The 13,662-nt window shown below is 33.8% G+C and overlaps 2 protein-coding genes across 3 annotated transcripts in view; both read left to right on the top strand.

Annotated features, from left to right (window-relative positions):
• LOC126751600 (elongation of very long chain fatty acids protein) overlaps positions 1-3,581 on the top strand; it is a 60,615-nt gene extending 57,034 nt beyond the window's left edge. For both annotated transcript variants that reach the window (XM_050461997.1, XM_050461995.1), the window contains exons 5-6: positions 1,680-2,141; positions 2,231-3,581. In XM_050461997.1, the coding sequence (XP_050317954.1) occupies positions 1,680-2,141; positions 2,231-2,446 (678 nt within the window). In that variant the 3' untranslated portion in view covers positions 2,447-3,581. The remainder of the gene's footprint in view (positions 1-1,679; positions 2,142-2,230) is intronic.
• A 5,389-nt stretch (positions 3,582-8,970) lies between these two features.
• Positions 8,971-13,662, top strand: part of LOC126751603 (elongation of very long chain fatty acids protein) — a 50,233-nt gene continuing 45,541 nt past the window's right edge. Inside the window, exon 1 of the mRNA XM_050462005.1 lies at positions 8,971-9,340. The gene's annotated coding sequence lies outside the window, so the exon portion shown is untranslated. The remainder of the gene's footprint in view (positions 9,341-13,662) is intronic.

Here is a 13,662-nt window from a genome sequence, read left to right as displayed (position 1 = left end):
AGCTCCCTCTTTCTTAGCAGTGACCCTGAGATCCACACAGGTTGGCTACCGCACCTCACTCCCCAGATCATTGGAGCTGTCTGCGTGAGCGATTAGTATCGAAGAAAATGGAGTCACGACATGAGCTATACAGCAACATGGATAAAGTTAGGCGCATAAAAATCAATGAATGAGCTGGCTAGGCCATGTCGTTCGCATGGAAGATGATGCTCCAGCGAAAAGCAAGCAAGGGCGCTCACGCCTAACGGAAGCACTACACTTGGTCCAGCAACCTGTCTGCACGAGGAATGTACAACAGATGTGACTTCGGAAAGGATAGAGGCGTCTGGCGAAGTTTAGTGGCCTCGACCCAGACCGACCAACGTTTGTAGTGAAGAAGAAAAAGAAAAGGAGAGTCATCACTGTATTCGCCAGATGTGGCTCCCTGTGTCTTCGAAACTATGCCAAAATTAGAAAAATGTGAAGTTATTTAAAAGAATGCCGCTTTAGAGAATTAAAAAGTCTATTGCTGTGGAAAAGAAGTGAAATGTAAAACTTCTTCAATTTCCCTTAAATTATTTTATGGTGTAAAATATATAACAAAAATAATAGAAAAATTTGAGGTTATACACCTAACTAAATATACGCGAAAATAGTAAATAGTAACTAATTTATGCTGCTCTAGCAGCTAAACGCTAGCGTGAAGGAGCTAAATTTAAATTTTCGGCCGGCAACCAGAAACTTGCTTGCAAACTCTTTGTGAACAACAATTCTAACCAACTTTCTCAAATGCTTTTAGAGCCTGATGACAGCGCGCCAGCGACAAGCTGTCTGTAAAGGCGCATAGTAAATACAAAAATAAATTGGCATTTGGTTTTAAAACAGTAGAGTCAAATAGATGTGAATTATTTGCAGAATTATGAGGTGTGTGCGACTTTGATTTACAGAACTGACCACTTAAAAAGTGCGTGTGTTTACGAATAATGGCGGTGACTGATGGTTTGAAAAGAAAAAGAAATTCGGAAAAATATAAGTAAAACATAGAACATGGAGAAAAAATAGACAAAAATTGCGAAAGTTATTCGAAGACACGTATTTCAAAGCCACTTGAGTATAATCAATGCGCATAAATTAATTTTCGAATTGACAGTCGAATGATTCTAGCAAACATTATAATTAATATTGGGTAAACAGTAAGACAAGAATTCGAGGAACTTATTAGCATAAAGCAAACTAAAATTTGAGTCAGACAGACTGAGATAGAAGTATAATTTAGTGTAAGCTGGACAAGCACTTGACTTTCTAGGCAAAGAATTTAAATTAAATATTTATGGATAACGAGTCACACAGCATTACACGAGGGTTCTGATGACTCCTTAGTCAAATTTGGCTGTTGACTTGCTTATTTTACGTAAGACAAGTGTTAAACAAGCATTACAACCTAAAAACTAAATTTTAAATGTTTATTAAAACTTGAAAATGATTAAAATTAATTTTAAAATTAATTTAAAATATTTTTTTGCCACTTACCGGCGTCTAAAATTATTTCCAGCTCACTTTTTGACTAAAATTTTAATTTTTTTTCTTTTACCAAAGTGCAAAATTATTTCCACAACACCTAATAACTAAAATTTTAAATTTGATTTTATTAAAAATATTTTAAAAATAATACTAATAACGAACCTTTTTGCTCAACGCAGGTCGCACGAGGCTGCTGGTGGTATTACATCTCCAAATTCACCGAATTCTTCGACACATTCTTCTTTGTGATGCGCAAACGCTACGATCAAGTGTCGACGCTGCACGTCATCCATCACGGCATTATGCCCTGCTCGGTTTGGTGGGGCGTCAAGTTCACACCCGGCGGTCACTCGTCATTCTTCGGTTTTCTCAACACCTTCGTGCACATCATTATGTACACGTATTACATGTTGGCGGCGATGGGACCCAAAGTGCAAAAGTACTTGTGGTGGAAGAAATATCTGACTGTCTTGCAGATGATACAATTCGTTTTGGTTATGGTGCACTCATTCCAATTGTTCTTCCGCAACGATTGCAATTATCCCATCGGTTTTGCATACTTTATTGGCGCACATGCGGCCATGTTCTATTTCCTCTTCTCGGACTTCTACAAACAGGCCTATCTCAAGCGCGAGCAGAAGGTGAGTGCTGGCTGCAAACAAGCAAAGCAAATAAAGAAAATATAGAAAAAATATAAATTTTAATTTTTTAATATACTTTCGCTTTGCAGAAGGAGAAAATCGCCGCCAATGGCAAGCTGAGCAACGGCTATGCAAATGGCGCCGTCAAGTCAAACGGTGAGCTGCCCAAAGAGATCAATGGCAATCTGAAAGTGGAGGACAATAACAAATTCGACGGCTACTACAAGTCCACGTTGGCGTCGCAACTGCCCAGTGACACAACAACAACAACGAGACAGCGGGTCTACGCCACAGCGCATAATTAATTTATAACCGTAATTTTACCTAATAATTTAAAAGCAAGAGAGCAAAAATATTAATGCAAACCTAAAAGTAATAGAAATGTAGCTTTAAGTTATTCGTTCTTAAGGCTTTTGTAGTTATTTGTATGTATGTATTTTAATAATTATATTATTAAAAGCACGAAAACAAAGACATGTGTTAGAAAAAGTTAAGTGAAATGCATGTAGAAAATATTCAAAATTGTGTACACATATACAAACATACAGTTACAATAGTTGAGCAGACAAGTAGCGGCTTAAGCTGTGCGCTTGCGTCAAATGCATTAAAGTATTTTAAAGTTGAAGTTATTTAGTTGTGTATAAAAGTTGAAAAATACACGCGTGCATATTTTTAAAACTATGTTTGTAAGTAACTAGCGTTTAAACGAATGTCATTTTCTATGTATTTAAGTAATTAAATACGCATTTATGATATTTTCCATAACTATCTAGCTCTCCGCACTCCAATTGACTTTTTGACAAATGCTTCCAATTTACTCTGAAAAATGCAACCTTATTGTGAAAAATGCAAATTTATTGTGAAAAATGCTTCTTAATTTATTTTCGAAAAATATTTTTTATTATCTAACATTTTTCGTCGAGCACAAGCTAATTGTTGCCGAAATTCTATAGCTGCAATTATTCCTTTGTTTGCTGGCATATTTTTAGTCACTCTATAACTGTTAACACATTGCCTCCCCTTTGTTATTGTTTTCATTTGCTTTTTGTTTTTGCTTTATTGCAATATATTTTTGTGATTCTTTTGTACTTAAAGCCAAACTTTATTTTATTTAAGCGCACACAACTAGTTGCATTGTATTCTGTGTTTTGTTGTTGTGCTGTTAAGCTTTGCTGGTGTTTTTCTAATGTTGGTGTACTTGTATTTTATGCGGTTCATTGATTTTTGTTTTTGTTTTAGTTTACTTTATAATAGAATAGCTTTTAAGCTATTAGTTTCGTATAAAAGTAGTTGCGTAGGCAAATATATGTATATGTAAATGCAATTAAAAGAAATGACAATCTAACAGCAGAAGATATGTAACATTGTAAAATATATGTATGTATGTATACAAAAATTTACAAGTGAATAAAACGTATTTTATATTTTTTATGATGAGAAGATTACATGCAAACGCATGGGTTTCATTTAATTCTAAGCGATAATTGGATTTCTAATGGAAACAAGTAAGGAAGGGCTAAGTTCGGGTGTCACCGAACATTTTATACTCTCGCATGATAAAGTGATAATCGAGATTTCATTATCCGTCTTTTACATTTTTTTCAAATACCGTATTTGTGTAAAGTTTTATTCCGCCATCATCATTGGTTCATTATGTATATATTATACAGAGAAGGCATGAGATGGAATTCAAAATAGCGTTATATTGGAAGAAGGCGTGGTTGTGAATCTATTTCACCCATATTTCGTACATGTCATCAGGGTGTTAAGAAAATATCATATACCGAATTGCATTGAAATCGGTGGAGTAGTTCCTGAGATATGGTTTTTGGTCCATAAGTGGGCGACGCCAAGCCCATTTTCAATTAAAAAAAAAAGCCTGGGTGCAGCTTCCTTCTGCCATTTCTTCCATAAAATTTAGTGTTTCTGACGTTTTTTGTTAGTCGGTTAACGTACTTTTAGTGATTTTCAACATAACCTTTGTATGGGAGGTGGGCGTGGTTATTATCCGATTTCTTCCATTTTTGAACTGTATACGGAAATGCTTGAAGGAAACGACTCTATAGAGTTTGGTTGAAATAGCTATAGTAGTTTCCGAGATATGTACAAAAAACTTAGTACGGGGCGGGGCCACACCCACTTTTCCAAAAAAATTACGTCCAAATATGCCACTCCCTAATGCGATCCTTTTTGCCAAATTTCACTTTGATATCTTTATTTATGGCTTAGTTATGACACTTTATAGGTTTTCGGTTTCCGCCATTTTGTGGGCGTGGCAGTGGGCCGATTTTGCCCATCTTCAAACTTAACCTTCTTATGGAGCCAAGAAATACGTGTATCATGTTTCATCATGATATCTCAATTTTTACTCCTCATCCTGATGACATTGGTATATATAACCCTATATCTGACTCTTTTAGTTTTAGGACTTACAAACAACCGTTATGTGAACAATAATACTCTCCTTAGCAACTTTGTTGCGATAGTATAAAAATATAGACAAAATTGAGTGAGCTGCTGGCTTTCTACGAAAAATAATTAACTTTTGCATCGGATTTTGACTCGGGATGAAAGTCCATTACGACTACCCTAAACACAAGCAAATCATATGTGAAATCTGGACAAGCAGTCAAAACAACGGCAAAGCCGAATATCCATCCCCTGGGATCATTACGCCCAGTGTCAGTAGTTGGTGGTATCACAAGGTCATATACAGTCTAAAGGCAAAAAAAAAGCCAATTCTCCAGAATTTTTTCTAAAAAATTTTTTAAACTTATTGATCCAAAAATTTGTACACATATAACGGTATCTTTCACCTATAATTAAGACTTGCTATTAGTAAAAATATTTATTTGGAAGGGAACTTCAACTGATCTCCGGGAACTCCTCTCAAATAAGGCGTATTGCGGTGACCACTACCAGTATATCTCTGAACTGGATCCTCTGAAATTAAAAAACCAAATAAATTTCGTTAAAGCAATGTTAAATCTATAAATTAATCGATGGAATAAGCAAAATTCATTTTTTGACAAAATGGCGGTTTCTAGAAAAAATCGGTTTTTGAAGAAAATTTCGGCCTAAGATTGTTTATAAGAAATATGTATTTATCGATGAGAAAAAATTTTCGTTTAATTACTAAAAATATATTTAAGAAGCTCGTGTTACAATTTGAGACTGATCGGTTTAACCGTTTTCGAGTAATGTTGGTCGCCGACTTTGAAAACACCATTTTGAGAAAAACGCGTTTAAAGTTTGGATTTGCACTTACAAGCGCTCTGAAACGCTTTTCAAATTTGCAGTTATGAATCTTCGAAAATATTCACCGGAACGATATGAAGTAATCTGTTTGTATTCTTAAATATATGTACATTAAGGGGTTACATAGGTTTCCTCGGATAAAAAACAGCCTTTTATCTTATACAAAAAATGAAATATATTATTAGAATTTTTATTGCTACAAATATACACTTTTAGCAAAGAAATTCTGAAACTCTTGTAAAAGCATAATACACCAAACGAAGTCTTTCAACAAACCTTTGCTGAACTGGAATCTAATTACACAAATAATGGCTGGAAGTTATTGTTTACGGATGGCTCCAAGTCCACCGATTCCACTTCGTTAGCAGTTGTCACTGCCACAGGAGAAATTATTTGCAATTGGCTTCTTCCCTCAACGGCCTCTGTATTTACCGCTGAAGGATCTGCTATCCTTCATGCAGTTAATTACGCAAAAAAGACTAAAGGAAAGTTTCTGATCTGTACAGACAGCAAATCGTGTATGTCTGCAATAACGTCTCCTTCCAATCGCAATCCCATAATAGAAGTTATCAGAGACGCGGTCATTGGTGCCCCTCAGAAAATCCAAGTAATGTGGATCCCTGGCCATGCTGGTATTACAGGCAACCACTTTGCAGACCTCGCTGCGAAAAATGTAGCCAGGACTCCTGCCTTAACATACTACGTCTCATCCAAGCAAGACATTCTTAACCTTATTAAGCACAAAAGGCATCAAAAAAACGCAAGCGAATGGAAAACATTTAAACATCACTACGCGGTCATAAACCCAGCCAGAAATCGTATAATCTACTCGTCAGCAGTTCCAACTAGCGCAATGAAGACATATACTCGATTAAGGATTGGACACACTATCATAACACACGCCCACTTACTATCGGGTAAAAGCCCATCCATTTGCCCCCTTTGCGAGGACACCGCTACTATCAAACACTTACTCACGCTCTGTCCGATGCTTCACCCAACACCCCACAACTCTGGCAACATTGATCTCATAAAACTACTAAGTGAACCTTCAGAAAAAAACGTGATGATTGTATATAGATTCTTAAAAACCAACGATTTGTTAAAATATATTTAAGCAAATTACATCTTTACTAACCCTTAGCAATTAGAATTTTTCACCTAGTTATAATTACAAGACGGCTGAAGGCCTCGTAGCCAGTGCTGCGTTTATGTATTTATATAATTAAACTCTTTTTGTTATATGAATTATTATAAATAAATAAATAAATAAATATTTTAAACTCGGCCATTGTATCGGTGACCCCTCCGAAAAAAGATGCGCCCGCTGTATGGATGACTCCTTACAGGATTATTTAAAGTGAAAAATACGTGTTTTATTTAAAATCTTAACTTGTACGAAGGAAAAAACTAAAAATTGGATTTTCGCAGACATTTTTACAAAAAAAAAAAATTAAAATTTCGCGACATTTTTTTTCAATTAGTTGCAACCGAAAAAAAATCCTTCGACTTTCCAGAAATCTTGCCAACCGACTTCAAATATAACCATTGAGGCGAGCGATAAATGATCATAAATGCCCGTCATTTGCGCTTACATACTTACATACGTATGTACATATGTATATGTGAGCCAATAATTTTCCATTATAAACAACATTTATTTTTATTTTCGACCTAATGTAGCAAAACCGATTAAAAAGTATTTGCAAAACTACTATTTGGAAAACTTGTGCTGGATGTTTTGCCTTACCCGCCTTATGGCTCAGACCTCCTCCTTCTGACTACTCTCTGCTCCGGACAATACAGAACACTCTCATTGGAATAGCGTTTATACTGAACTTCGTCTTTATTGACGACACCGGTAGACACCGGTTACTCGGTTATAGAGGAGGTTATATCAAAGCAGGATATCATAAATTGCTCTTTCTTGGTTGCTAAGTCGGCGCTGAACCTTTGACGTCGCACAAACTACCAGAAATATGGGAAAAAATGTTATGGGTTCATGGGAAATACTTTGAATAATACTATTTTGCATGTTTTTCTTAGAACAAAACACGCGAACATACATAGAAAGTAGATCGAAAACGACAAAAAATGTGGAGAAGAATGTTTGCTCTGTTAATGTAATTTCATGTGCAGCTGTGAGCACTAGCAAATTTAAAGCAAACCTGTCAGCTGTTAGCTCTCATAAAGTTCACTTACTTCAAAAGCCAACCAACAATATTATCCACTCGCCATACAATTATTCAATCTTATTTATACTATAATTTGATACATTAAAGTCTATTGATTTACCGTTTCTATGCTACATCAATGCACTATACCACATTAATCCCCTAACACAAATATTTGTTAAATTACTCGCAACACACGTTCACATATAAAATTAAAAGCGCTGTTCTAAAACTTGAGAATACGAATACAACACCAATTTGCAACTAATAGCACCCTTTACTCCCGAATTTTTAATTGAACGCGTTAGTTTTATTGTTTTGTAATTTTAAATTCACATTTTCCACTAATTTTACACACGCGAATCGGAAATTAGAACGCGATGCTTGAAATGGCGGCGGAAACTGAGCTGTAGAGTTAGGAAGTACAGAGTTGCCGGTGTGTAATAAATAGTGTTTATTGCACTATTTGCATTTAATAAAAAAGCATTAATCTTCATGTCATTTTATAAGCACTTATATAATGTAAATAATATTTTTTTCATATAATAAATATGACAGACAACAAAAAATCCACAGCGTCCACAAATTCGTATTTAACTAGCGAAGTCGATGATTTGAATATACAGTTTTCGTTGCAATTCAAACGTTTTCTTCGGCTTCCGTAGCAAATTTGTGAGAAATTTTGACTTTAAAACCAACTGCATTATAATTTTTATGCACATACAAATAAATAGTTTAAGGACATTTTTGATAAATATCGCTTTTATTAGTATTTTCGGCTTTATAACCATTAAATTGTGACATTTTGAAACTCATGGATTAAATAGGAATTGACAGAGAACGTAAACCAGAGAACGTATGTTTTATACAGACAGAGAACGTCTATCCAGAGAACTTAAAACATAGAGAAGGCAGAGAACTTAAAACATGTTTTAAGTTCTCTGGACAGAGAACGTTTATCATAAAACAAAAATTATAAACGTTCTCTGTTTAAAACTTACGTTCTATGATATACGTTCTCTGCATTCATTTAGCCAAGACACAAACCACATAACTGTGCGTGATTGAATTCAAACTGCAGAGTTGTATTCGGCCAAAATCATTTTCAAACCTTTGAAATAAGAAAATTGTGTAAATGTCATCAATAATTTCTATATTATTTAAAAAATTTTTGTTTTTTCAACGCAAGTAAATTTAAAGCATTTGTTCGATTTCATAATAAAACTCTTCACGCAAATCTTTCTGATTTTTTTAAATTCTCTGTAAATGAATACACATATCGTATTAGATACTTTTGTCATCCGTACTAAGTTATTTTTGTTGTGTGTGTGCTCTTTATGGCAACCTCTGCTGCCTTTATTGACAGCTGTCAATAAGTTGGTGTGCGTGCGCGTGTGCGTGTAAAGTGAGCGGAGTATTTGGTGCGCTGCTTGCATTTAACATCAATTTAAAATAAGCTAGTTGCGGCCAATTTGGTTCGAGTTGAATTTTAGCCACTGTGAAGATCGGTCCAACACTGAATAGCACTTAGTGCGCGCGTTATTTTTTCAATTTCTGCGGTTTAATTTCGGTCATTGACAGTTTTCATTCACTTTTCGTGTGCGTTTCTGTGTACCCAAAAGGGCAAAAAGTAACGACCGTTGTCAGTTAACAACTACCATCGCCCCGCCCGCAACAACAAACGCCAACAATAATTTGTGTGCATCCCATTAATTCAATCGGAGCAATTATCAGCTTTATATCCGTTGTGTGTTGATTACTTAAAGTGTAAGTTACAATATATATTTCATTAAAATATCCTTCAAGTGATTAGTCATCTGATACGGTAAAGGAATGTGGAAATGGCAATTTTTTCCCCAATAACCACTTGCTGCCGCACCCTTGTGCCCTTGCGGCAAGCTAGATTGAGTTGTGAAAAATGTGAAATTGGAATTCCACCCATTTTTTGTTATCCATTTTTAGTGTTTGTGCAAGAAATTCAATGAAGAACATAGAGGTGAAAGAGAGAGGCAAATCAAAAAAATATTAAAAATAAAATAAAAGAAGGAGAGAGCTAGAATTTGAGAGAAAAAGTAATTGAAAAGGAAACGAAAGCGTCACATGCGAAAGTGGCGCAACGTCGCTATTCTGACATTTATCTTTGATTCTGCTGTGGGCGATATTTATAGATAGCGGGTAAGATACCAGCGAGACGAGGTGATTTAATTGGCATTTAATCGTGTTTTGTTAGCTAATTTGTAATGCTGTGTGATTTATTTAGCTTAGAAAATGGTGTGAAAGTTAAAATATACTTGCTGTTAGGTAGAAACATGCTTAAACTAACTTGGAAAATATGACCCTGATATCAATTGCCGCGTGACATGATTTTCAGCTGAATGTCAATGTACCGGCATTTTTGTTTATTCTTGTAATGTTATCTCCACTCAGTGTTGCCAATGCAATTTTGCTTTCAAGTGTAGGGAAAATACTATGTTCATTCCATAACTATCTTTATTAAGTGCATTGAGAATTTTACAAAAAGAATCTTTATTCATTACTGATATTGATCTTTATTAAGTACATTGGAAATCAAAAAATATAAATATAAATTTTTATTTTTGTGACTCAATGTTGATTGCATGCTCATGTAGTAAAATAAACGTGTAAATACTTTACCCTATCAAGAAATTTGTACCAGAGATAAGTATTTGTTTTCAATTATTTTGTCTATAAATTTGCATAATCATCGGATTTGTTCGACCATGGAATGGCATTCTAACAGTACATTTGAAATAAAATATAAATGCACAAATTAGGTACATGCGTTGGCTACTTAACATATGCTAATTGTTCAATAAACAATTGGTAAGCTATTGATAGCATTTGCATTTTATTAAATGCTGCCTATAAATATACATATGTACATATGTGAAAATATTAAATATTAATTGTATTGTACAAAATTTTACAATTGAAAATAAAATAGCTCTTTACATAATTGTTTTATTTTGCTTTTGAAATGTTTTTTATAGTTTGAAAAATATTGGTGTAAGGTTGGCAATCATATTTTTCACTTCGTCCTTTGACGTGATGAGAGAAGATTATCTGTAGGTAGAAGTAGGTCATTTATTTTTGTAAGTGCATGTGTTATCTATGATATGCGCAAATTATAATGCATTTTGTATATAACTTTAAAAATATATTTACTTATTGTGGGGTTAAGGGATGAGTAGGGTTAATTCGTGTAAAAAAAGGCCCATTTTTATTTTTTTTTTAAGAAATACAAATGTACATAATTAAAATTGTTTTTAAAGTCAATTGTTCTTTATGGTATGACATGTAGAAATGTTAAAAAATGCGGCAATGACAGCAATTACTGTGAACTTGTTAACTTCTTGTTATGTTCTAGTTTAAAAAATTCTTCACCGAAAGATGTAGTGTTGGTCAAGTTAATCGGAACTTAACTGGCAATTGTCTGCTAACCAGACATTTAGAAAACAGCGCTTAGCAACAACATTCTTCAGAAGAAATGCTTTCATTTAAGACAAAAAAAGTATAACAAAGAAAAAATTTAAAACCTTAATCCCCTTCAAATGTTCTGCATTTTAGTGCTTGTTTTGTAAATTATAAGAATAAAATTCTTAATTCACTGAATACAGTTTGTCATAAAATAAAAGATTCAGTGAAATTGTTTAATTAACCTGCAAAGGTACTTCAAAAACTATGGCTTTGTCGCTAGAACTACTACGCTAGAAGAGACTTTGGAGCCATGGCTTTAAAAGCCCGTATTTGTTAATAAATTTACTGAAAACATCACAAAAAATAATTGCTTATTATATTTAGTATATTATATCTATAAATAAATTAAGTTAATTCACCTACCTATTTATTTTCTGCAATTATTTACCGACTTTTGAAAAATAAGTAAAAGGAGCAAAACAATTTTGTTTTGCCATACAATTTACGAATGCTTACGCAAATCTACAAACGTGGAAGTTGTGTAACGGTAACTTTTGTACTTTCTCAACGTAAAGTATTTTTGCACAACTCAGAAAGTCTTGCTATTGATGTAAATACATATGTACACGTATTCTTGAATGGTCCTTCATTTTTTTCACTTGTTAAATAAACATCAATAATAAACATGCAAGTTTAAGTGTTTTGAACGGATAGTAAATTATATCCGGCAAATGCTGTTTTGTTTTGCTTCAAAATAAACAAATAGTCAAAAATATTTACTATTATTAAAGGGAGTGGCATCAAGTTGCAGTTTGTTGAAAAAATAAGCATCTTATTGTTAATTACCCGATTAAAGAGTCCTAGACTTAATGACTAGCACTAAACTAATGAAACATTCAAGTTTATTTTAACATATTTATTTATTATTCTAAATAAGGTAAACATATGCGTATAATAAATAAATATATGTATATAAGTACGTATTAGTGTTTAAACAGCTGCATTACAAAACAATAACTTAGGAGTTTGCAGGCTGATATTTTGCTTTATAGCACCGCCGCTAGTTTAAATAAAAGATTTCCTGCTACAAACTGGCACACCTTAGAGGTTTTCATTTTCGCATAAACCTAACAGTACATACATACATATGTATGTATATCCTTGGCTACGGCAAATAAGTTGATGTCACACAGCGCACTCGGGCAATTAAACGTTCCATTAAAGTTTATAAATGTATGTGCTTGTGTGCTTAATAGTTGGATAACATGCCTCACAAGTAAAAACGTTAACTTCGATTGCACCGCAGCTAGAATACTCTTCAAATGTTTAACAAGTTTCCTATACAAGAACTTGATTTGGACCGTTTTCTTTGTACGGCAGCTATATGCTATAGTTGTTCGATGTGAAAAATTTCGTCTGAAATTGTAGAATTGCTTTTAATATTAATTCATGCCTAATTTCGTGAAGATGTTTTGTTTTATAATAGAAAAAAGTTCTCCAAACAATTTCTTTCTTTTAATTTGTATGACACAGCTCAAAATCAATTCATCAACCCGACGTTTTCTTCCAGTTGTTAAAAATTTCGTGGGAAACTTAATATACCGTGTTCAGGGTATAAAAATACATACTATTTAGTAATTTGCATAAAATCTTTATCTTCCACACATCGAGAGATAATTAAATCATCTTTAAGGTCCGCTGCTTTACTCAACATTAAATCATTTGTAGCGTGTTCTGTTTACATACATATAAATATATTTGTTTATACATATATTATATGCAATATGATGAGTACACACGCACAGATAAGCTTTTATTGACGCAGATAAGAACTGAGCGCCACTCCAGCGGTTTTTGCAATTGGCTAATTAAATTTGTGTGCGTGTGGAGAAGGCACGTCTACTGGCTGGCGTAAATTTGGGCAGCGCACAAATTATACGCGCTAATTCTTCATAATACATACTTACATATTTTGTAGATTCATACATACATAAATACTTAGAAATTACAAGTCAGTGCCACGTTTTTAGTCTGGCTTCTAAGTGGCAAGTAACATTTATTATTTACCACCTTAAAGCACAGCGAATAAACAGAAATACTAAAAACCCGTCAGTTAATATATTTTTTATTATTATATTAATACATGCATGTGTCTACAAAACTTATGTATGTATATTGCATGCCAAAAATATGAACACATGGCCAACGCCTCGAAATTCCCACGCGATCGCACAAAGTCCATCACAACCGTACACATTTACTGTTCCAGTGCGCATGTTCGTCCAATAATTTAGAATAATATAATATCATAGTACGCGAATCGCGAGCAAAAGATATTTCAGACATTTTGGGTTTTTACATATTGACCATTTGGTACGTGCGGAGAATCTCGATTTTAATCGGCGTATATACATTTGTATGTACATACTTATGTACATATGTAAATTAATGTAGCCCATCAAGTAACGCACTTTGTCACCAACTAGCTGAATGCTTACACTTGTTTCTTTTTCAATTTTTTTTGTTTCTTTTTTGTTCCTCAATCTCCTCAAACTGGATTCTTCGTACTGGCTCCATTTGCTTCAATAAATTGATTTGCCCTGCTCCCTGCTTTAAGTAAATTGTAATTTTGTTCGTTATTTTCTCTTTTT

This window comes from Bactrocera neohumeralis, chromosome 2 (assembly GCF_024586455.1).
Source record: "Bactrocera neohumeralis isolate Rockhampton chromosome 2, APGP_CSIRO_Bneo_wtdbg2-racon-allhic-juicebox.fasta_v2, whole genome shotgun sequence".
NCBI lineage: Eukaryota > Metazoa > Arthropoda > Insecta > Diptera > Tephritidae > Bactrocera > Bactrocera neohumeralis.
The sequence above is the reverse complement of the archived record's forward strand: the minus strand, read 5'-3'. Positions and strand labels throughout refer to the sequence as shown.